The sequence below is a fragment of the Pelecanus crispus genome, chromosome 5, assembly GCF_030463565.1.
Source record: "Pelecanus crispus isolate bPelCri1 chromosome 5, bPelCri1.pri, whole genome shotgun sequence".
NCBI classification, from domain to species: domain Eukaryota; kingdom Metazoa; phylum Chordata; class Aves; order Pelecaniformes; family Pelecanidae; genus Pelecanus; species Pelecanus crispus.
Window position 1 is genome coordinate 61,910,069 of NC_134647.1, and position 22,996 is coordinate 61,933,064.

Consider the following 22,996-nt stretch of genomic DNA (forward strand, 5'->3'; position numbering starts at 1 on the left):
TTGTTTGGGGGGGTTTGTGGGTGTCCGGTGGGAGCTGGCAGCGAGTGGTGTGCTGGGCCCCCCCGGGCTGCTGGCTGCTCAGGCAGCTGAGCTGCTCTGCCTTTACGAGGACGCATCTCTTTCCTAGGAGTACGTGCGACTGTGGGCTAACAGCTAAATCATTGCTGATGGTTTTATTTTGTTTTCAATACACAGAAACAGAAGACCGGAAAGCTAAGGTTTGAGAAGAGCCAGGGTGCTTGTTATCACTTGTGCTGATCAAAGGGAAACGCTCTGGGCATTGCAGGGAAGTGCAGAGAGAAGTCACTGAAAACTGAACACGAGGAGAGCTGGTGCCAGGGCTTGAATTTCACATTCCTAAGAAACCTTAAAATTCATGTGCACACAGGTATTTTCATGGACTCCCACCCATTGTAGAGGTGGTGTCACAGTCCAGGTGGAGGTACAGACCTTGGCAAACCAAGTAATGTGAATAACCCCAGCCTGTCTGGCGCTGGCTCAGAAGGCAGTGTGTGCCCAATAATTATTAAGTCACAGGCTTGTCCGGCAGTGCCTTTGAACTTGGGAGTGCTGGAGTGTACAGGCCTCCTGTAGAAGGTAACGTAGCCATATCTGGAATGAAAACTGGGGGAACAAGCCAGCACCCAGCACTTTGGTTTTGCTTTTCACTTCAAGCAAAAGGCAGTGGGGAAAGCCACGGCCTTGAGGTAGCAGCCTTGTGATGCAGGTGCATCTCTGTTGCTGCTGTGCAGGGAGACCTTTGCAGGGCTGCTGGGGGCCGCTTCCTCACGGAGTCGGATAACAGCTGTTCGTGGAGGTGCTCCGAGATGGTGGTATCACAGGAGGGTTTCACCACTGGCTTATGCTGCTACTCAACAGCTGTGTAGCCAGCTGCAGATGGAGAGCAGCCACCTGATCCTGGGTAGGAGGAGGATGCTCCAGGTAAGTTCAGATCTGGACTCCTTCATCTCTAGCAGCAATGCTTCAGCTTTGTTTTTAAAGACACCTTGTTCTGTGTATAGCTGCAGCATAGCACTTGAGCTTGACCAGAGAAAACAACAGGAAACAAATTTCAGGCTTTCCAACATTTTATTTATATATACACACATACACTAAACAGAGTCATTAAATGTGTAACACATACTTCAAGCCTGTAATTAGAATACTTCAATAAATGATTAAAATTCTTCTCACCAGTCCATTTGACTTACTGTGTGCATGTGCTGCCTGTTGCTTTTGTTTCTGGTGAGGATTTGTCCTTTCCTGAACAGAGCCACGAACGCAGGCTGGCCCTGGCTGAGTTGCCAGCCCTGCTGCAGCCGTGGCCCTCGGTACCCACGCGAGTGGCACTGGGGACAATGTGACCTAGTGCCAGTGCTGGGGCTGCAGTGAGGAATACTGCCTGTGGGCTGGTGGGCATTAAGTTTAGCACCAGTGGATGCAGGTGGCCCCATGCTGCTTTGTTAACCAGCTGTACACAGCTGGAGGAGCAAGGGCTGCAGCTGTGGTCCTGCTGGGGCTGGGGTGGTGAGGTCTGGCCCTGGCATAACTTCTACTCTTCCTGGGTGAGCGACGATTGAAATGATGGTTAGCCCATCTCTGATTCCTGGGGTGGACCGAGCCAGGCTGAGCCACTTGTGATCAGGCAGTGGGATAGGGGCCTCAGTCAACCCAGGCTGCGTGAAGGCATCTGAGTTAATTAACCTCTCCAAAAGCTGGGTCACCCAGCCCTGGCATTCCTGATCTTCTGTCTTTAATTCTGCCTAAGCATGCTGGGTGGATGAGGAGCTGCTGTATTGTACAGTAAGGTGTGACTTGCAGTGCTGGAAAAGTTGGTGAGTTGGGTTTTTTTACCACTTAAAGGTGTCAGATGAAAGTTACTGGACTGGCTGTACTGAAATACTTCAGTAAAGTGCAAAAAATCAGGCCAGGCTTACATCAACCTGACTGCCTACCTTGTGAAAGAGCTGCAGTTTATTTTCACCGTATCCAAAGTAAGATTCCCTTCATAGGAAAGTACGGTTGTCAAAAAAGTTGTTGGGAAGATGGAGAGCGGATTGCACTCGAGTTCAGGATGGTCTTCAGTAGTGTCTGTAACCCGGGGTAGGTACCCAGTGGCTTTGTCGATGACGGGGTTGGCGATGTACTCAGAAATGGTCTGCGTGTGCTCCGTCACCACCACTATCCTCTTGTAGAGGTCAGGAAGCTGCTGCTCATAAACCTCTCCGTCTGCCGTGCTGGGCAGAAGCTTGTACTCCGGCTCCTTGTGCCCCAAGCTGCTCTCCAGTGGCCAGTCATCGTTCCCTCCGCTGCCAACGCTGCTGAAGAGGAGCTTGTCCTGGAGGGCCAGGGGGTCGATCTTCACAAAGGCTTCCTCTACTTCGGTTGTTTCGGGCTCTTCAAAGCTGCCGGCGCTGTGCAGAAACAGGCTGGAGGACAAGCTCAGCTCGGCCTGTGGAGGGGCATGTGCCATGCAGGGATAATTAATTATGTGATTGATAACCTGTGACCTCCCACCCCCACAATGCAAGCATCTCTCACACAGCAGCTGATACTGCTAAAAATTAAAGATCTCTGCATTGTTCTTGCATTTAATTTGCCCAATACATCCTACAGTCTGACGTGGTATGAGAACAGAGCTTATCCACTATCAGAGATTGCTGGATTTGCTGTATTAAGAGATTAGTGACTTGCATGGCTGCAATCACTTTTTCTTCCAAAGGTGGTGGGATTAGAAGTTTGGGGGGGGGGGGGTACAATTTACCTTCATAGACAAGTAGTTCTTAGCCCATGTAGAGTTAGCTGGGTCTGGAATGGCTTTGCTCTGCCACTGTGGCATAAATCCAGAGAGGAGAGAGTGTAATCTGCAGATTGAATAAGTGCAATTAAAAGCATGAATGCTGATACCTTCAGCGCTGACCTGGGATGTGCTGTTTGTGCATGTGGTTACCGAAGGGCTCGGTGTAATTGTGAATCTGCCTTAGGGACCTGCGGAGACCCCAGCTGGGTGGAGAGCAGGTCAGTGTTAGCTGATGGGGCACTGCAGCTCTTGAGCAGATGTAAATGCTGCCCAGCATCTTCCTCCTGCCAGCCTTTGCCAGATGTTTGCCTGCACTAACAGCAGCCCTGCAGGCAGAGCTTGCTGGACATGGCCATGAGCCCCAGTCCTGGAAAATCTCTCTGGGGACATATGCATGTTGCTCTCAAGTAAAAGAGTTTTTAATCTCAGGGTTTAACTTCGCTCCCAGGTTAATTGCCAGGGATTGTACCCCTTCAGTTTTGTTTTGGCAGAAGCAGACCTTAAGCTCTAGGTTAAAAAAATCACAAAGTATTTGGAATAAGGCTATATTTTAAGCTCAGTGGGTGTTCTTATTAACACTTGCGTACTTTGAAACCTTTATTCAGAACAATCCTTGCTGTTCCCCAAGGTGTCCTGAAAGGACGTGACCATCCCTTCTAATAACAATTCCATGTTTTACTGGAACATAACAGATGGATCCACTCACACTTTTCTTGCTGGAGGCATAGAACAAATGCAGGCTGAGAAGATGAAGAAACTGCAGGTAAGCGCAACAGCCATCCAGTCCCCAGCACCTGAAATATGAAACACACATCATTCATCTTTATTAAAAAAATAAAACGATCTAAATATGCTAGTTCAAGTTGGACAACAATTGTGGCCTGGCTAGTGTTTGCACTTGTAAAACATACCAACATTTTTTGGTTCAAAATCAGGAATCCAGATGGACTGTTGGGGACGACAGTATTTTGTAACATAAAGATGTCTACCAATGTCCCTTGAGATGTGCAGTCCACAACCTGAAATGCGCAATTGCTGATCTCTCTTCCAGTACTGAACCAAACATCGACAGAGGACATAAACTTGGGGTGTTGCATGCAGCAGAGAGGTGCTAAGTAGGAAAGATCTTACAAAATCCAGTGCATCTTTAATAAACTGTCAGTGACTGAACTGTGTCTCAGTGAGCACCTTGGCTTTACTGTGCTTGCACTATCTGCTTAAAATGTAATTTTCACAAATCCAGATTTTATACCAGGCGAACTTTTAACTTGTCCAGATTGCTTTAATTTCCTCTCCTGCTCACCTCCCTGCATTTCTCCCACTGTCCCTGGGAGAAACCTGCCTCCAGAGGAGCCCTCCTCCTGTGCTGTGGGGATGAATTTCCTGATGTACGTGACTCGGGAGCTTAAAGTTGTTGTTGTGCCACGTTACTGGGGAGGAAATGCAGCAAAACAAACTTTCTGGTAATACTCAAGTACAAATTTTATCCACTCTCTTCTCTGGGTTTAGTGATCGTTTGTCTTGTCAGAACAAATTTGATCAAAACAATCCATCCTGCAGGACAGAAACCCGGATTGCTGCCGTTAGCTTGGTCAGAAGTCTTTGGGACAAGGTCTTGCTTTTCCATCCCCTGGGAGGCACAGGAAGAGGGACCACACACGTGATGCTGTGCTCCTCAAGAAGGCTCTGAGATCACGGCTGCTTTAGTGACCGCAGGTCCTCAGAGAGCCACCGATCCATGGGAGACGTGGAGGTCAGCAGGACTTTCTGCATGGATACCTGTGCTGGAGCGTGAACCACAGATACCTGGGCCAGCAACTCGAGGGGACCAAACCCTTCTTTCCCCCTTCACAATAAACCATCCTGCTGGCCTTCAACTGCTATTAAATGATACAGCTAATATCTTGGCACAAAACTGGGAGCCTGAAGGCAAAGAGATGCTACATTTTAAAACTAGCTGAAACTAGAGATCTTCAGCAGTTAAAAGAGTCGTGGGAAAAGCATTCCTAGTCTGTGGAAAACGGGCGGCCAAGGGCTAGGAGCAATCCTGGCCCCCCACGCTGGCAGGCTCATACTTTCCAAGCAGATGAGCTCGCTGTTGCCGCTGGGCCCCTCTCCGGCAGCCGTCGATGCTGTCATCCACAGGGTATAGTGCTCACCGGGCCGCAGGTCCGTGATGTATAACGAGCGCTGGGCGGTTGCGTTGGAAATGGCTGGAAGGAAAAGGGGGAGAAGCAAATGAAGCACCTAGCACACGTTTGCTGCATTTAACTTCAATGAACTGGGTTTCCAGCGCTTGGAGCATGGAGAGGTATTTGTTACTTTAATTAATTTCCTTTTCTATGTTACTGAATCACTGGAAGGGCTATAAAAGACCTTATGATATAGGGGTGACCTGTGCCGTCGTATAGATGGGACACCCAGGACTGCATATCTTGTCCTCTGACTACTGTTGCTTGATAAGTTAATGTTTCATAACAATCCATTAAAAGCTGTCATGCAACTTCTGCATAAAGTTTAAAAAAAAAAAAAATATTCTTGGGAGGAAGCCTGGGAGTTAGGCAGATGGAGTGAGAGAGGGCTCGGGTGGGAAAAGCGTGTGGGTGTGGGAATGCAGTGGGTGCTGCCTGCCGAGCGTGTCTCAGTGCGTCATGCAGTGTTATGCACTTGTTGGCTAGGGCTTTTAGAAAGTCTGTTATTTTACTCTGCCAATAATTACAAGGGCCTGGAGTGGTTATGACTTCAGAAAATAACTGAAAGAAAAAAAAAAAAAAAGAAAAAAAGCAGAGAAATCTGATAGTTCCACATTCAAAATAACTTAACGTGATCTGTCTCGAAGCTGGAAGCCCTGACCATGTAGTCCTATTGATGGGCAGCTGCAGCAGAGGGATCTGACTCTGAATCTTGCTGCTAACCTTCATGGCAGACCAGCTGCCTGTGACCCCCTGACTACATGGAGCTTTCTGAAGGCATCTCTCTCTCCCTCCCCTCCATCCTCCACCTGCAGCACGTGTAGATCACATTGGTCTTCACCAGATACCTACCGTAGGTGTCTGGGGTTTCCCTGTCCTTCTTCTGCAGGTATATATGGTACCTTGTGATGCAGCCCATTTGCTGGTGGGCAGGGATTTCTGCCCATGAAACCAAGATGCCATTTGCCCGTGGTGTTGTGTGCATCTGGGGCCCAGCTGACGGTGCTGCAAAATGTAAGACTGGCTTTCAAAGCTGAACTTAAGCTAGCCTAAAAATACCTGGAAGAGTATTACTGTGACTTACCTTTTGCTCTTGTGTACCCCCTAACTGATGCTGCTTGTCCAGCTCTGTCCCGATAGAGCGCAAATACGCTGATCTGATAGCACGTGTTATCTCTTATGTGCTCTAAAGAAAGAAATTGAAAGTGGAGAGTTACTAGTTAAAGTATTTACATTAGCTACTTAAATCTGAGATGAAACTCACGATTTATTAACACATCTTTCATAAAGAAGGAAAGAAATGCTTCTCTGTGGTCTCCTATTCAGCTGGGCAGAACCCTACTGTGCATAAAGCAAGCGATGTTAGCACTCGGAAGAGTGAAATCCTTTGTTTCCTCATGAAGCAACAGCTGCTGGCAGACCTGTACCCTCCAAAGGAAACCTGGGACCGCATTTTGTGCTCCAGGTAAAGGGAGGAGGTGAATAGCTATCACCTAGCTTGTTGCTCTCAGCTATGAGGTGCAGGGTTTGGTTATGCGCAAGGTCACTTAGGAGGCACGAGAATCTCACACCCTATTTCTTCCCCATGACTTCATTTGAGCATCCTCCTCCAGGCTGTTCCTGCAGGTTACGGGAGGACAGGAACTCGTTTCTGTCCTTTCCAAAGCAGAGCACAAAGCAATGGCGTGAATACACTGCTTTTTCCAGCTCATTCGAGAGTTGGGATGTAAACTCCTCAGAGGCACAGCACCGGGACAGAGGATAGGAAAGACTAACGAGGGTAATGCTCGCTGTCACCCTTGTCATCACTTCATAGCTACCCAATGTGCAGAACACTGACGCGTAGTACTGGTTGGGATTAGTAACCAACAATTAGTAGAAAGGAAATAGTCTTTTCTTAAGCCTTTGATCTCTTGTACCTCTAGCTGGCTTGTTTCATTTTGGAGGGGCTGGGGTTTTTTTTGAGACACATTTTACTTATCAGATATAAATCTCAGCTGAGAGTGACTGTGGAACTGAGCCCAGTGCAGTCATGGATTTATTTTTTTTTCATCCCATACAAAAAACTTTAAATGCCATCATTTCTTATGCTGAATTAGTACAAATTAGCATCTGAACTGCTCCTTAAAAAGCTTTCAAAATAAAACGGTACCTGAGTAACATCCTATGTCGAGGTGGTAATTACCTGCTATCACTGTGGACAGGTTGGATGCTGGAAGCTTCACCCAGGCTGGATGGGGCTCCAGGCGCCTGTTCCTCTGTGTGTCTGCCCACTCCACTACGTATCCACTGATGGACGCAGTCGATCCGACAGGCGGTTTCCAGCTGATGAAGATGCTGCTATTTCCCATGGCTACAGCAGAGACTTTCTGAGGAGGAGGTAGGTCTTACAGGGGAGGAAGAACAACCAAACAAAAAAAGAAACTCAGCACAAACTTGCCTTAACCTCAGGTGGACTCAGTAAGTTTGATGAATGGTTTTTACTGTGACTCATCTGGTTTGGCACCACGCAATGTATAAAAATAAACTGCCATTTACAGAAAAGGCATTTATACGAGGGTGATCTCCATGCTGGTAGGAATAGAGCCACATTCTTGTCTTGTCTCATGGTGCAGCATGAACATACCCAGATTTGCTTGTTTATACCATCCCCAAGCCCTGAGAGGACGCTGTCACGGCACATACCGACACCCTGCTCCTGTGATAGAGCCAAAAATACGCATCATCATTACAAGACCAAAGCTCTTACTTTCACAGTTAGGGCCAGGTTACTTTTTCTTGTGGGAGAAAATGTTGGAAAAGTCACCAAATTTTCATCAGTAGTATAAAACACCGGCATCGTTTCTGAACGTTTTTTCTAACAAATACAATTGAACTGAGCCCACAAAGCAGCTCTTGTCCTACTGCCTCCAAATAATCAGATACCAGTGATATTTCTGCACCAATCCTACCTCTGCCTAATGAAGGGGCTCATGTAACCAATGCAGTCTGCCAGCTGAGGAGCTGTGCATCTGCTTCTGCAGGAGGAGAGCATCCCGTCGATGTTCAGTGCAGCACTGGGAAAAGGTGAAATACTTGGCAGTGGCTCTGTCACTGTTTTACTGATGTTACAGCAGGACAAGAGCAAACAGAGAGCTCCCTCTTCAAACAAACCGCCTGAGACAGCAAGCTCCATCACGCCCGGTACCGGCACAGGAAATTCGGGGCTGGGTGAGTTCAGGGACCGTGCGTTAATTTTGCTGCATGGGTACCACAGAGTGCAATTTCACAGGAGATAAAGCTTGTGTGATTTCCCCTCACCATCACCTTCCCTTCTGTTCTGCCACCTCTCTCATGAAAAAAAAAAAACCTACCCTTTTCTTTTTGGCATGGTTAATTTTCTGCTGTGTCAGGTCGCTGGATGGCTGGCAGCGTGGCTCACGCCTGTGTCAGCAGAAGGGGTTGAGGGGAAATTATGGCAGTACTAATGCAGGGCAACTAAACGTGTCATGAAACTGCACCCCTGACCACACTGAAAACTGGATCTGTAGATCCCTGAAGATTTATTGAGATGGACCTTGATGAGCACAAGGTGGTGGGACCTGAATGCTTCCATGGTGTGTAGCACAAAGCAGAGCACTGGTATTATTCCCAGTGGTCCAGACCCAGAAGAAGCCCTTACCCTGGGTGCCCAGGTTGGTCACGATGGATGCAGGGGGGGACCTGCCCCTCGAGTTCTCGGCGGTGATGGTTATTTTGTAGTCCACCCTCGGCATGACTCTGGCATAGCTGGTTTGGGCGGTAACGTGTGCTTCTCCTGCCGGGGGTCTCCACTGGTCCAGGGCTTCGAAGGTCACTGTGTACCGCAGGATTCTTCCTCTCGCCTCTGACTGGCTCAGAGCCTGTGAGGAAGGTGCATTTGTTACTCTCCTCCTCTTCTGATGAGCAAAGACTGCAGAAAGCTGATGGTACCAAACCGGGGGGCCCCGGCAGGCTGCCTGGGAAAGTTTTAGACCTGCTCATGGGGGAAGATGTGGTTGGCCATTTGTGAACCAAGTATTTCACCTGGTATTAAACCTGTGACCACAAAAGAGGTCTTTGCGTCACACCTACAAGCCCTCCTGAACGAGGCTTTAGCAAGCCCGCACGCTCACGGGGGACTGCAGTTTGTCCACCCACGCTGGGATGCCCGGTGCAGCAGCAGCAATGGCCTCTTCCCCACGCCGGGGAAGCCATCTAAGAGAGGAAGTTTCACTCAAGGATAATTTTTTCTCTTCCTTTTCTGTTCTAATAGTGAAGAGGTCATTTACAGCAATGGTGTTGCTTGCTGGCCTATAGCACGTACCAGGTAATGTTCTTTGGTAACCAATTATCAGTTTTTACTTTCTTCTCTTCTAAAAGCTGGAGGAAACAAGCAGTGCTACAGAGATTGCTTGCTTGCTTGTTGAGACTACCTTCTTCCATAATACTTTTTTTTTTTTAAATTAACTTAAGATCTGCTGGCCTGAAGTACAGCTAATGCATTTTAAAGGTAGCATAGTTTCCCCATCAGTACCAACGTAAGAATACATGTTCATAAGTGAACAGGCATTTTATTGCTAAAAATACAATGTTTTTTTTCCAAAGGAAGCTAGTGTCTTTGCAGCAGAATTTCCCTTTTCCACCATGATTTTGCACATTTGTATAAAACCTGTACCACGTAACAGCCTATTCTCATTTTTCCCTTTGATTTTGCTGCTGCCCAGGCCTGTGACCCATGCTCTCCATTCCCAAGCCCTATTCCAGCTCCATCACTGCTCTGCTCTTGCAAATTCATGGCACCTAGCCACATGAAATGAGTTAATTCCCTAATGGTAGGGCCAAGAGCATGCATTTACTTGAGAGTCTCTCTTAAGGTTGCATATCTTTCTTTTTATTTCTTATTTATTTTTCCTGTTTAATTCCAGTTTAGTGAAGGTCTTTTGATGTGAGCTGCCTATTTTCCAAGCAGCAATATAGCTGGGGACAGTGAAACATGCAGCCTCCTCCTTTGAGTCTGAATTCACACCATGCTTTTCACAAGGCGAAAAAAGACTATTAACTGCACAGCTGGATTTGTAAAAATGAGCAATTTTTGATTTGGGGAAAATCCAGATTTTTACTTAAAGCTATGATAAAGAATTATTTAAATTCAACCACTTCGAATACACATCTCTGAAAAGTCAGTCTGTGCCGTCCGGTGTAACACCTCTCGCTGTTTTTTCCACCCCGGTTATCTGCAGTTGTACTATCAGTTTCACAGCTTCCTGCAGTTCCTATACACTCAGTTCATTTTGTTTGGCTGTTTTTTTGTCGCAACACAACAAAAAAAGGAAGAGGGGAAAAAAACCACTTAAAAATAAGAAAACGTTTGCAGTTTTACAGTCGCTTTGGCAGTGGCTCGGGACACATGCAGTGCTGAAACCGCTCTGAAAGCCTGCTGAAATTAAATTGGTGATCCTTTCTTTGGTATTAGTATGAAAATACGGAAATGTAGAATTGTAATACATTGTACCGAGTCTGAGTCTTTTGCTTTGTAGCTGTCGTGAAAACTATAAAAGCAATGTATTGCGTCCATTTTATGAATGATGCTGCAGGAAGTCTGCTTTGATACAGAAAGTGTCACCAGCTCACTACTGCAAGATAAAGGTCTTAAAGTTAAATGTCTTAAAGCCACAACGGCTGGAGTCACAATCACATGAGAATTTCTGCTTTCATTTATGGCATAGTACTTGTTGGTGAGGGGAGAAGATATAACAGTAATTGGAAGGTTATTTAGAGATTGCAAACTGGAAGTCAAAGATTATTTATGCTTTAAAAAATAATAATTGTACTGGCTTTGAAATAAAACCACCACAGCAAAATGCCCTACAATCCAAAAATTCCTCTTAGGCCTGGTTTTAAGTATTGGGCAGGTAATACTGGAGAAACTCAGCACCCAGCACCAGTAACAGGGCTTAGTTTCACTGGGAATATTGGTGTAGCAGACCTGGCATAAGCCTTTTCCCCTGAGCTGGGTGGTAATTTACAGTAATGTAGAATTTTTACCCTACAGATGGGTTTCAATCTGAATTCTTTTTGAAATGTCCCTTGTGGGGTCTCAGTCCCCAGCTCACAGGAGGCATTGCTCAGCAGACCCAAACCACTGACTTTTTTTGACTCTGAGTTGGTCCAATTTCAGATCTGCAGCTTTATTATTAGCAAGTGGTTTGCCCATCACCTCCTTCACACATGTAGAGAAAACCAATTTCTTCTGCTGCTGTGTGACAAGAGTCTCAGCCGACCATCCATCCACACAGCAGTGACATGGACAGGACCCTTTTAGTTGCCCAAACTATGACCATCTCTGAATTTTTTTAGAGTTTCGTCACCTTGAAGGGCTATTACAATGAATTTCCTCTTCTGCCTCCCCCATTCTTCATTGCTCTGTTCTTCATGTAAGCAAAACAGGGCAGAAACACCTCTGAAGGAAGCTCATATCCAAAAGCAGACGCACAAGGTGTGTGCATAAGGAGAACATGGAGCATGGTGTCCTCCTGGCCTCCCAGCACTCCTCTCCTGACCGCATATGGCAAACAACAATGAGGCGGAGAATGAGGGGAGGGAGATATCAATTAGAAAAGAAATTAGGAAGTCTGTAAGATTGTTATCTCTCCTTTTAGATATATCATCAGGGACACAGGTGGCCTAGTGGAAAGGGGGAGGGAATGTGTATCTGAAAGGTGGTAACTGAACTGTGATACCTCCACTTCCCTGATGTGATGTGATGTGCTGGGAACTGTAAAAGCGAAATTGCAGGTAGAAAAGAATTGCTGAACCTCCCAGGGGAGGCAAACCTTGGGTAGCAGAGCTGGTCTGTGTCCCTGCCGCTGGGCACTGGTAAAAGCCCTGTGCCCTTCTTGGGTTCAGTCCTTTCCTGTGAACACATGAACCAGAGTTCCCCCTCATCTGCTCGAGTTTCACTTAACTTACCTTCCAAAAAAGAGAGATGTTCTGCCGTTGAGGGTCCACGTCCTGCTGTCGGTACCAGATGTCCAGGAGCCCGGTCGGCACTGGTGTGGAAGGAAAAGGTGAGCAGCATTACTGGCTGTATTTTGAAGCAGACAAACAAGACATTGGGTAGACGAAGGAGGTAAAAATCCTGATACAATTAAAATTTAAGATTTAAAATGTCCCTGAAATGATGCAATATGTAATAGCCTGTATTTGCTGTTGCAGCTGGAGTTCAGCTGCATTGATAACTGCCCACATGATCATACTTGTGAAGAGAACAAGCCATAAAGCCAAGAGAGGGTTTCGCTCTGCTGCTGACTTTATCCTGCACTTGGTAATCAGGATGGCTCCCAAGGAAGCCTATGCATCAATGTGACAGTATTAGCTCTTGCCTTTGCATAAAAGTTGAGGCTAGTTAAGGTCCTTGGGGTTGGCTACATCAATCCTAAAACAGCTTCAGGTGATAGTCTTTGTAGGATCTGCAGGGTTTCACTGTCTGGCTCTAGGCAATAAATGTCTTTAGCAGCTAGCTGGGTAGGACCTTGTCAGAGGTAGCTTAAAACCCGCGTTCTTTCCATGATTCTCCTTATAGTCACAGAGTGACTGGAAACCCTTGATGTTTTGAATACACCTTCCAAAATAACACTAAAGCAAAATTCTGGCTGCAGAACAATGGTGAACAGTGTGCTCCAACAGTTCAGAACCAGGTAAAGGCACATAAAGAAAGCCAGTGTGACCAAGCATAACAAAGTTTGGTTCCTCAAGGTCCCTCACCAAAATAAACCCACCAAATTCAAATAATAATTGCTACTAATAGCTTAAGCAGCAGGCAGCTTTTGGACAATCCCAGCCAGAATGGGACTGCCTGCTATTTGCTAAATTCAAAGACAGAAAAAATCCTCAATGCTAGCAATGTTAAGAGCTATTTGTCCTGTATTAACTGCAAATAGTGACTGGAATAGAAACAAGAAGCACGAATGACAGACGAAATAAAACCAGAGCACACTCACTGGGAGCAAGGGAGGAAGCGGCAAGCTCAAAGCAGGAAGAAGTGAAATATGGGATTGCATCTGTTGGACTCCAGCCCAGATTTTAAAGTTCATTTCACATATGAACCACACAAATTAGCTGGGCAAAATAAAAGCTCACTTATGAACAGTGCTTGCATAAAGCAAGTTTTGCGGCAAGTCAGAGAAACAGGAAAAAGCTTAGCTCGTTGAAAAGGTATACTCCTGAATTTGCAAAGGGCCAAAGTCATGTGTAGAACTTCAGCTCCTTCAAAGAGGGGCAACCATAATGTACCCAGAGCTTCTTGCCTGCAACCTGCCCTTGCTGTCACCTAGTCTGAGGACAGAAAATGCTCCTTGATTAGCTGAAAATATTCTCAGTTTATGGCATCGGTTGTGTAGAGGGGTGATGACCACAAATGCCATAGCAAGCCAGAGTACATTGAGAAGGTTGAGAAAACTGTTGAGAGGAAGGTGGGGGAGGGAAGGAAAAGTTCACACCTTCTGCATCAATCAATGCTTCTTACAGAAACTGATGCTGTCAGTAGTGGTAAATAGCATGAGTAATAATGGCACTAGCCTGAAGAGCTTATAGTAATTCACAAAAAAGAGCAATGAAAGCCAAGTAGGAGATGAAAGGAGGGGATGCCAAAGCAGCCAACACATCTTTGTTGAAACACAAACTTCTGAGAAGATTTCTTCTCTCATAAGAACTGAAAGTTTTGCAGCATGTGAGTTTGTGCAGCTCGGTGTGAAGTCAGGCAAGCAAGTATGTGAGCCAGCAGCCAGCCCAAGGCAGCCGATATTAGAGCTGGCAGAAACTAATGGGATTGCCCTCAGGTTGGTGCTGCGTGTCCCTGGAGTCTGCTGTGCTATCCTCTGGAGCAGAAATGCTCTTTGCTCACCTAATTCCTGGTGGGATCTCTCTCTCCTGAACACCTGGCCAGGTTCTGCTCTGCTGAAGCTACCCAGGTCTCCAGCAACTCCACGGCATGGTGGAGGAGGCCACGCGGGGAGGCTCCAAATGAAATAACTTCTCTACTTGGGAAAAGATGACTTGGCAAAATTAAACTGTTCTGTTAAAACCTGCCAGCATCAGCAGAACTGAGAGAGTCCAGGCAGTTTCCTGGCCATTTCAGCCAACTTCTCAGCAAATTGTTGGGCGAGCTCAAGGACGCAGAGTGCATCACCCAAACTGTGGCTCATCAGCACCAGAGGGTGACCTAGTCACCTGACAGAGTCAGGTCATCCTGACCTGAGTACACGGTTGTTGCAGGAATTCAGTAAAATGTTTAGCTATGAACCAACAGAGTGTTGTTCTTTCATCAGCTAAACTGCACAACTGTCTCTGCCTTTTCCAGATGTGCCACTATGGCTTGGGGCAACATGGAGAACATTCCTCCAACCTTCAACAATGTCAAATGAAAATATCCTTCAGACCTTCTCAGTGAACTCTTGAAATTCCTGTTTTGCAAGAAGCTCAAACACCTTCATTTTTTGTTCACTAAAGCAATTCTGTTACAGAAGTTACTCCCTTGTTGGCTCTGCGTCTGGATCTACAGAGGCTCTGCAAACCAACCAGCAAAAACCCAGCAGCATTCTGACTTCATTAGCTGAAGTCTCTGCTTGTACACAAAGGTTAGACACAGGCTTCGTGCAGGAGACGTTGTCTTGTGTTACCTGCTTCTGGAGTCTGGGTTTGGTACGCACGCCAGTTGCTCCACAGTCCTCGCTCAGGGTGAATTTTACAACTGACCTGAAACTCATAGGCTGTGTGAGGCTCCAGACCATAAAGACTGCATTTCTCGCTGTTTAAGTTTTCAACCTTTAATGAAGACAAAGGACACATAATGTAAAACTCATGAGGAAATAAAGGTTGAAGGCGGTGACAGGCTGAATTACTAATGCCCAAAGGAAGCCCAGCCAGGCAAAACATGTCTTTAAAAAACAATGGGGAAAACCCTGATCTGAGGCAACTTTAATAACTCGAAGGACAATACAATGAATCATCAGGCTTGCAGTTCTTCGTCAGAAAAATCCCTCATTTAATTAAGTGAAGATAACAAATTTTCTGTTCACGTGTTTTCCTCGACTTCAAGTAATAAATTTCTTTTACCACTTAAAATAAAAGCAAAGACTTCCAATCAACAAACATTTGGAAATTGCGTGCCTGTATCCGTGAGCTACAATGAGCAGATATGACTGTATTCCAATAAAGTGGTGGGTCAAACATAACCTCTGATTCTCCAGTGCATCATATGGACACTTGACATAAGGGGGAATATTCATGCACACGCTTTTTTACAGGATCAGTGTTTTACCTTCATTCAGTTTTAGACCAATGATCATTTTTGACCAGTAGGCAATAATTTTTCTTAAATATGGTGTTAAAGAGCAGAGAAAGGCAAATTTGGACAAAGTGATTCTAGTAAGAAAAAACAATATTAAAGTAACTTCCAAGGATCATAACTTCCTTTATGTAGAAGAGAATTACCGTGCGCCAGGTGTGCCTGGTAAGTGGACGGTATCTCAGCTTGCAGTGCTGCGCTTGTGCTTCGTCGTACCAAAAAAAGGTGCAGTTCATCGCAGAAGAATTTTCAAATTCCACTAAAAAGTTGGGAGGATGTGGTTTCACTAGCAGCAAAAACAGAAAGAAGCAAACAGCGCTCAGATACGCAGCACAGCTCAGAACAGGGGGTTGTGTGGAAAATAGAATTACTGGTTTAGACTGGATGCATGCTTTTTCTGAGAGCTTTAAACAAGAAAGTGCTCAAAATATTTTCGTGTCTTTCTAAAGGGCTGGGACTAACTGAAAGGTGGTAAGTAATGCATTTACCTATGTCTATTAACATGAACACGAGTGGCTGTGAAAAAGCACTTCCTAGCTCATTGGAGGCAGCAACCACAACAGTGTAAGTAGAGTCAAAATTCAACTTGCTCAGAGCCAGCGAGCCAGACTTCTTATTCAGACTTTCTTCTGAAACACATAAGACATCCGTCCCATTTGATAGCCTGGAACAGAGGGAAAACTCTTGGTTAATACCCTCCTGTAAGCTGTGAAAGCGAAACCCTGGGTGTGCGGGGACGTGGCTCACATCCCTGTACAGTCGTGCTGCTCTGGGTCCCTTGGGGCTGCGGCTCTTTCAGCAGCTTCCCTGCAGGTTAGCTTCTAAGGGACGACCGCCGCACTGAAAGCCAGGTAGGTCATCTGCTCCTTCAAAGCTCTACTTTATCTGCTTAAATACAGGGGTTACAGTGAATACTCCTCTCGCTAAATTGGTAGTAAAGGTGTTAACACCACTTTTTGTTTTTAATTGCAGACAAAGGAAATACTTCTGGATTTCCACTGAGCCGCAAGTATGTGGGTAGGTTCCTTTTAATAGTGTAATGGTTACCTAATATTGGTTACCTAATATATGAGCATAGGTGTTGGTACACAAAATTTGGGGGGGGGTGATGGATTTGGGGGGGGGATGTTGTTTTTTTACATAAGTTAGTGTTTAAAAATGTAATTTATCTGCAGTCTAATGATCAGACTGCATGACTACAAACACAACTTTTAATTCTCAATCTGTCATTCAACTCATTGCCTTGGGTAACTCATTTAATGTCTCTGTGTGTTTTCTTCCACCTCAATCAGAGATGATTGTATCATGTTGCTTCAGGCTGACCTTTTGTGTTTTGTAATATACTTAATAACTTACTAGCAAGCACTGCTCTATCTCTGTGTTACAACACTTGCAGGACTCGGTATCCACACTTCCCTACTCTTCTGTAAATTACCTGTATACTCTCCTTCTGCTTAAAGAGCAGTGACAGATTTCTACAAACTACTAAGAAAGTTGCTGCCACTTAGGCCAACAGAAGCAGGTGAAGAAGAAGGTGGTGAAGAAGAGTGAGCCTCGCAGGGCAAGGGGATGGTCAACATGCAGCACCTCAGAAACAAATGGGGAGTAGTTCAGCCTACCCAGGCAGTTTGCAAGGGCAAAATTAATTCATTCTACCCAGACGTTTGCTTGAATGGGGGTTTTTAATAAGGTTCCTCCTATGGAAGGTGACTCCCAAAATCCAAAGGTCTCCTGATGCACCTTGACGGGCTGTAGGGTACCTTTGTTCCTTCCCCACAGTTTGCTGCGGAAGTCTCCACAATCTTTTTCAGGGAAGGCTCAGTCAAACCGGAGAGAACAAAAATACAGGTTGGGTCTAAAACAGGAAGCAAAAATAACACATTTCCAAGAAAGGTCCCTCTCTGTCTCCTTAACTAAATTCTGAGACAAGCCCCGATTGCAGGTTTCCTGGTGTGGGCACTGCTAACCACAGAATCACTAAATAGAGGAGATCCACCATGGGAAATCAGCAGGTTTGAGCCGCCATTTTCAGACCACTTCCCCTACCAACCTTCCATTTCCAAAAGGGAGCCATGTCTTAGCATACGCTCTTTACCTGCTAGACCTAGCCTAGAAGGAGCCAAACTGCTGCAGTGCAGCACACACAAATGTGAACAGAAAAGGGGTTTTAACATAAGGATAAATCTTCAATAAATGGTGTAAAAATTAAAAAAAAAACCAAACCCTCTAAGATACAATTATAGGTATTAAAGAACCTACCTGCCTGCTTTACTTACTGTATTACATATGTAGTGTTGATGTACGTGAGCCTTCCTTTATCCCAGGTGCAGATGGGATGGCCATCTGTCCCGTGCTGGATACACGACACATTTCTGGGCTCATCTGGGGGATCTTAAACAGATATTCTTATCAGAGTCTTCCTTAAAGATGTTGATAGGAGACATTTTAAGAAATGTTAGGTTTGCGTTGATTTTTTTTTAAAAGAGTTTATAGACAAGTGCAAAATATTCAGGCTAATAATTTTTATATGTGAAAATAGCTGAGTCTATGATCTCTGCAGCCTGTTGAGACCTCTGACACTTGAGCGAAACCCCAGTGACTTTACAAGGGTGCCAGATGAACACAAATGCTTGAGAGCTCTCCAGACTGGGTACCACAAGCTTTGCTTGAAGCAATCAACCATTATTCTTATTAGAAAAACAAAAAAGAAAAAGCAGCACTGATACAGTGGATGACTGCTGCAGCAGCAGCAGCTCATCAGGCTAGAAGAAAATCCAAAATTTCTTTAGAATTTTTCTTGCAAGTCCCCTGTGTCCTGGAGAGACCGGTGGGTGTCAAGGGTAGAACAGGAGGGAGTATATTTGCTCTGAGCAGGCAGTTTTATTTAGCATCTCTCTGTTTATCAATAACAGAGGTGCACAGTCTCATCCAGGAATATTTTAAATACAAAGAGCCACTAAAAGATAGCCCCTTTTCTGGAAAAGGCCATCCACTGCTAGTTTCTAACACATCTCAGAGGTACCACAGGAAATGTTTAAGAACAAGGAAAAATTAAATTCTCCTTACTTCCAGATTCTATATCGATTCCACAAATGAGTTTTTTCTTGTATTCACAAACTATTTTGCATGTAAACATGTGTTTGCCATACGTATGGACTAGAAACTCGGTGCTTACTGAACTGCCGTAATTGCTAATTAGTTCAGAGCTGTTAAAGAAAATAGCTATCCTGCACTGCTCAGTGTATCGCAGGGGTTTCAGCTGGCATGAGAGGGTGATATTGGTTCCAGGCTGGACATGAGAAGCAGTGTTAGCAGTCATATTCCCTTTGTCACATATTTCTGCAGCGCCATGGGGACGTTTGCTAGCAGTCACGTTCCCTTTATTGCATGCTTCTGCAACAGAATGGGAAAACAAACCTTTAACACGGATACATCACTTATCTTGTACAACATGCTGCACTCGAGGAAGAGAGTCTCCCCAAATTTATAGAGCAAGAGTTCCTGTCTCTGCATGGTAACTCATGGGATACTGCTGTGCCCAGTCTTCACCGATCTGACTGACTGGCATCAGAAACCAAGGCATCAATACAAAAAACCACAAACCCCGGCAAAATCGATCAGAACTCTGTTTTCTTTGTTTAAGGAAGTATCTGTGTTTCGGTAAAGCGGTGGCAGGCACGTCTTTACTGAAGAGACAAGCAACTCTTTCTCTGACTCGTAGAGACCTCCCCTTGCATATTATTGTCCTCTCAAAGTATGTATGATTCTATATTCGCCTCTTTTGCTGAGAGCCAAGGCCATGCCCCTGCCTGCGGTCGCTCCCAGCCGTGCAGCCAGCGTGTGGAGCCCCGCCAGACCAGACACTGCTGCCCACAGCCTGCCCACGCTATCAAGGATGAGGTGCAGCCATGGAGAGTGGGAGGACACTTAGCAGTAGCAGCAGATCAAGGAGTTCTTCAGGAAATTACAGTATAAACCTAATCAAGCATCAATTTTTGCTCTCTCTAATAAGAAAGATGTTTACTAGTATACCACACAGAAGCTGGGAAAAAAAAACCAAAAAAACCCAACTAAATAGCCTGAGTGCTTCTTTTAAGTGATGATTGCTATGTAGGAAAAAAAAAAATCTTACCTGCTGTGAAGCGCACCAACAACCAAATTGCTGCGGGCACAATCCATGCAAATAGCATTTTACTCCCTATAGAGAAATGAATACCTTTTACCAGTTCCTAAAAAGTGGGAAAATCATTTACAGGTATTTATATTTTACTATTTTACAAGTTCAGAAAATCCGGAACGCGATCATATCATGAGACCTTTCTAATTAACATCCTCTGCTAACACTGCTAAGCTGTGACTCTCGAGATCCTATTGTAAGCAGCAGCTGATTTTTAGATGGTTCTCCCTAGAGGCAAGCACAAGAGCCAGGGGAATGGCAGAATCATGGGTGCTTTAAAACGCTGCGTTTTAAAAACAGACAACTCTGTGCTTTAGAAAAACAAATCTTTGCTCCCTTCCCCCGCTGCAAAGACACCCTGCAGGCCCAGAACCAAAACTCTTACTGTGAAGGACAACAAGAGCAAACCCTCAGTACCCCTCATGCTGTTTCTCCCCAAGATACGGTTTGCATGCCACGCTCCAGCACAGCCCACACTCTCCTGAAATCCCGCACCCTCTTTTGAATGGAGCAGCCCCATTTATATACCCCGTGAGGACCCTCGTGTGCTCTTCAGCAAGTCGGCGCTCAGACTTTGTCCAGATGACCCCAAATCCATGTTTGGTCTCATCCCAGATGATTCCCAGACCTGAGTATAACTCACAAAATTTTCCAAAAGGAAAGCCATCCCACACAGCTTATTTATGACTATTTAACTCTACCCTAACAGACAAAGCTGCAGGCACACGCAGTAAGCACGCTGTTAACGACAGAACCAAAAGAAACAACTTAGAAATGTTTTAAGCTCCACAGGATTGCTCAAAAATTCTGTTCAAATGCAAATCTATGTATACTAGGTAAAACGCACACTCTAGTACTGGAAGTTATGAATACATTCTACACAAATTATTCAAGGTCAGCCTGAACTAAGCTCAATATTTTCCCATACCTTTTGCAACCAGCATTAACAACTATTTCCTTTTTTACCCTTCCCCTGCAGAACTACAGGAGCAGTGAGAATATATTAGATACTTCAGAAGTGAATACACCAACAAGCACTTTCTATAACTCCCGACCTGTTGCAGAGATGCAGCTATTTTAATAACTTGATGCCATATTAGACACAAGCTACTGTAAAGTGAAACTTTAAATCCTGACTGCTTTTCATGCCGTTGTGGATGGAGGGGCATTTCCATGGGGATGCGTTGCACAATATAGTCTTTGCTACATGTATATTAATATAAAAACAACAAAAAAGTTATTTCAGGTTGTTTTTATATAATGAGATGGGATCCATTCCATGTTTCTTAAGTGAACCGATATCTGAATGTGAAATACGTAAGATTTGCCAAAATGCATATTAACACCTTGTTTTATTTAAATCCAGGTGTTCTTCAGATTGAAAGGTTAAGCCTTGCTGCCGTGCCTCAGCTTTACAGAAACACACTTCATGCAACGCCTTCCGTAGGTGATTAGTAACAGCAAGGATGAGCAATCACAGCACCAAGGTTCTTCAAGTAAATGCTCTGCCTTCCAATAAACTGAAATTGCCCAGTGACTGTGTAAACATCCTTCAGACAGCTTGCTTTCTGACAGCAAAACTGTACCTAAAATACTTGAGTCAATAGACAAAAATAGTCTTGCTTCAAATAATTTTGACGAGTGTTTTACTTAGGTAAGTGCTAGACAATTTGTGCAGCACCATATGAGTGCGGCAGAGCATATAAACTGTGGTCAGAGTAAAACATGAGAAAATAATGACAAATAACCTTCAGCTTACAGCAAAGTTATATGGGAAACTTCTTTTTTTTAAGAAGAAAAAATCTCCAGATTCCACATCAGTGAGGAAAATATTATTGCTGGGCATAGGTTAAAGACAATATAAAGGACATTGTCCTGATAAGTACGAGGTAGAGGAAGCACATAAGGTGTTCACAGAGTTTGAGATCATGCATGTTTATGCATACTTATCTCTATGAAATCTCAATCAAAAACACAAGGGCTACAGACCGTACGTTTAATTTACCTATGGATTCGCCATAGTGGCATTGGCTGTTACAGCAGTCAGCTCAAGTTCTTAAATGAAATCACTTGTAAAGCACAAAAGCTCTGTAGATCACTTTTAACCAACTTTTAATGCCCTTTCCCCCACTTCTCCCTAAAAAAGCTCCGCACAAAGCAAGTGTCTGTTCTAAGGGTCTTAACACGGAACCCGCAGGAACAACTGACCAACGCCGGGGTCCCCGGGTGCAGTGAGCATCCCGAGGCAGGCAACGAGTATCCCAAGGCGGGCAGCATCCCAAGGCGGGCAGCATCCCGAGGCAGGCAACGAGTATCCCAAGGTGGGCAGCATCCTGAGGCGGGCAGCATCCCAAGGCGGGCAGCATCCCAAGGCGGGCAGCATCCCAAAGCAGGCAGCATCCCAAGGCGGGCAGCATCCCAAAGCAGGCAGCATCCCGAGGCAGGCAGCATCCCGACGCAGGCAACGAGCATCCCAAGGCAGGCAGCATCCCGAGGCCGGCAGCGAGCATCCCGAGGCAGCGAGCATCCCAGGGCAGCGAGCATCCCGAGGCAGCGAGCATCCCAGGGCAGCGAGCATCCCGAGGCAGGCAGCGAGTACCCCGGGCAGGCAGCACCCCGGGGCAGGCAGCACCCCGGGGCACCCATCCGCGGGCCGCTGCGTTTCCCAGCGCCCCGCCAAGTTGCTCCCCGCGGCGGACACGTCCGGCCGGCGCCCAGCGCCCCGGGGATCCCCGCTCAGCACCGAAAAGCCGCGGCGGGGGGAGGTGCCCGCCGCCGGCAGCCCCCCTCCCGCCGCCCCCTCGCCCCCACGGCCCGGCCCGGCCCGAGCGGGAGGCGGAGGGCAGCCCGGGCTGGCCCGCCCGCCCCCCGGGCCGGGGTTACTCACCCCGGAGCCCCGCAGCCGCCGGGAGGGCCCCGGCTGCCTCCCGCGTGTGCGCGGCGGCGGCGGCGGCGGCGGCGGCGGCACCGGCCCAGCCCGGCCCGCCCCCGGCCGGCCCCGCTCCCCCCGCAGCCAGGGGCCACCGCGCAAGGGGGGCAGGGCCGGGGGGCTTGCGGGGGGCTCCCCCGGCGGCCGCAGCTTTTCTGCCGGCGCCGTGCGCGCAGCCGGCCGCAGGCAGGAAAAGGAGCAGAAGCGGGGCAGGGGCCGGCTGGCAGGGCACGGCTGCCAGCTCCTCCCCGCCTGCCCGGCGGCCGGCCGGCTGGCCGGGGGGCAAGGCACAGGAAATTCCAACGACAGAAAGGCCCGGTATGAGCAAAGGATGAGACTACCAGAAAAAGTCTGTGAAACTCCCAAGCTTAACTCTCACTACCTCCGTCACGCCTCTTGAGCTGGAAAGAACAAGAGCTGCGATCAGAATAAAATAAACCCTCGCCTCCCCTGCTAGGAGACAGGGGCTTGTCCCGAGATACATCCCCTGCGATTCTTATCTTTTATGCGACGCTTGCTTCCTCTCATTTTTTTCAGCACTCCCACAAACTAC

At 46.4% G+C, this 22,996-nt stretch overlaps 1 protein-coding gene across 1 annotated transcript; it reads right to left on the bottom strand.

The window, feature by feature from the left end:
• Positions 1–1,704: 1,704 nt before the first annotated feature.
• IL12RB2 (interleukin 12 receptor subunit beta 2) lies at positions 1,705–19,527 on the bottom strand. The gene is made up of 15 exons (XM_009489471.2): positions 19,470–19,527; positions 18,404–18,730; positions 17,614–17,728; positions 15,826–16,001; positions 15,484–15,623; positions 14,670–14,814; positions 11,962–12,041; positions 8,654–8,873; positions 7,178–7,378; positions 6,077–6,178; positions 5,845–5,997; positions 4,876–5,013; positions 3,507–3,594; positions 2,765–2,864; positions 1,705–2,452 (listed from the first exon to the last, which is right to left on the bottom strand). Exons 1-15 carry the CDS (start codon positions 19,525–19,527, stop codon positions 1,952–1,954), a joined length of 2,544 nt encoding a protein of 847 aa, XP_009487746.2. The 3' UTR covers positions 1,705–1,951.
• Positions 19,528–22,996: the final 3,469 nt, after the last annotated feature.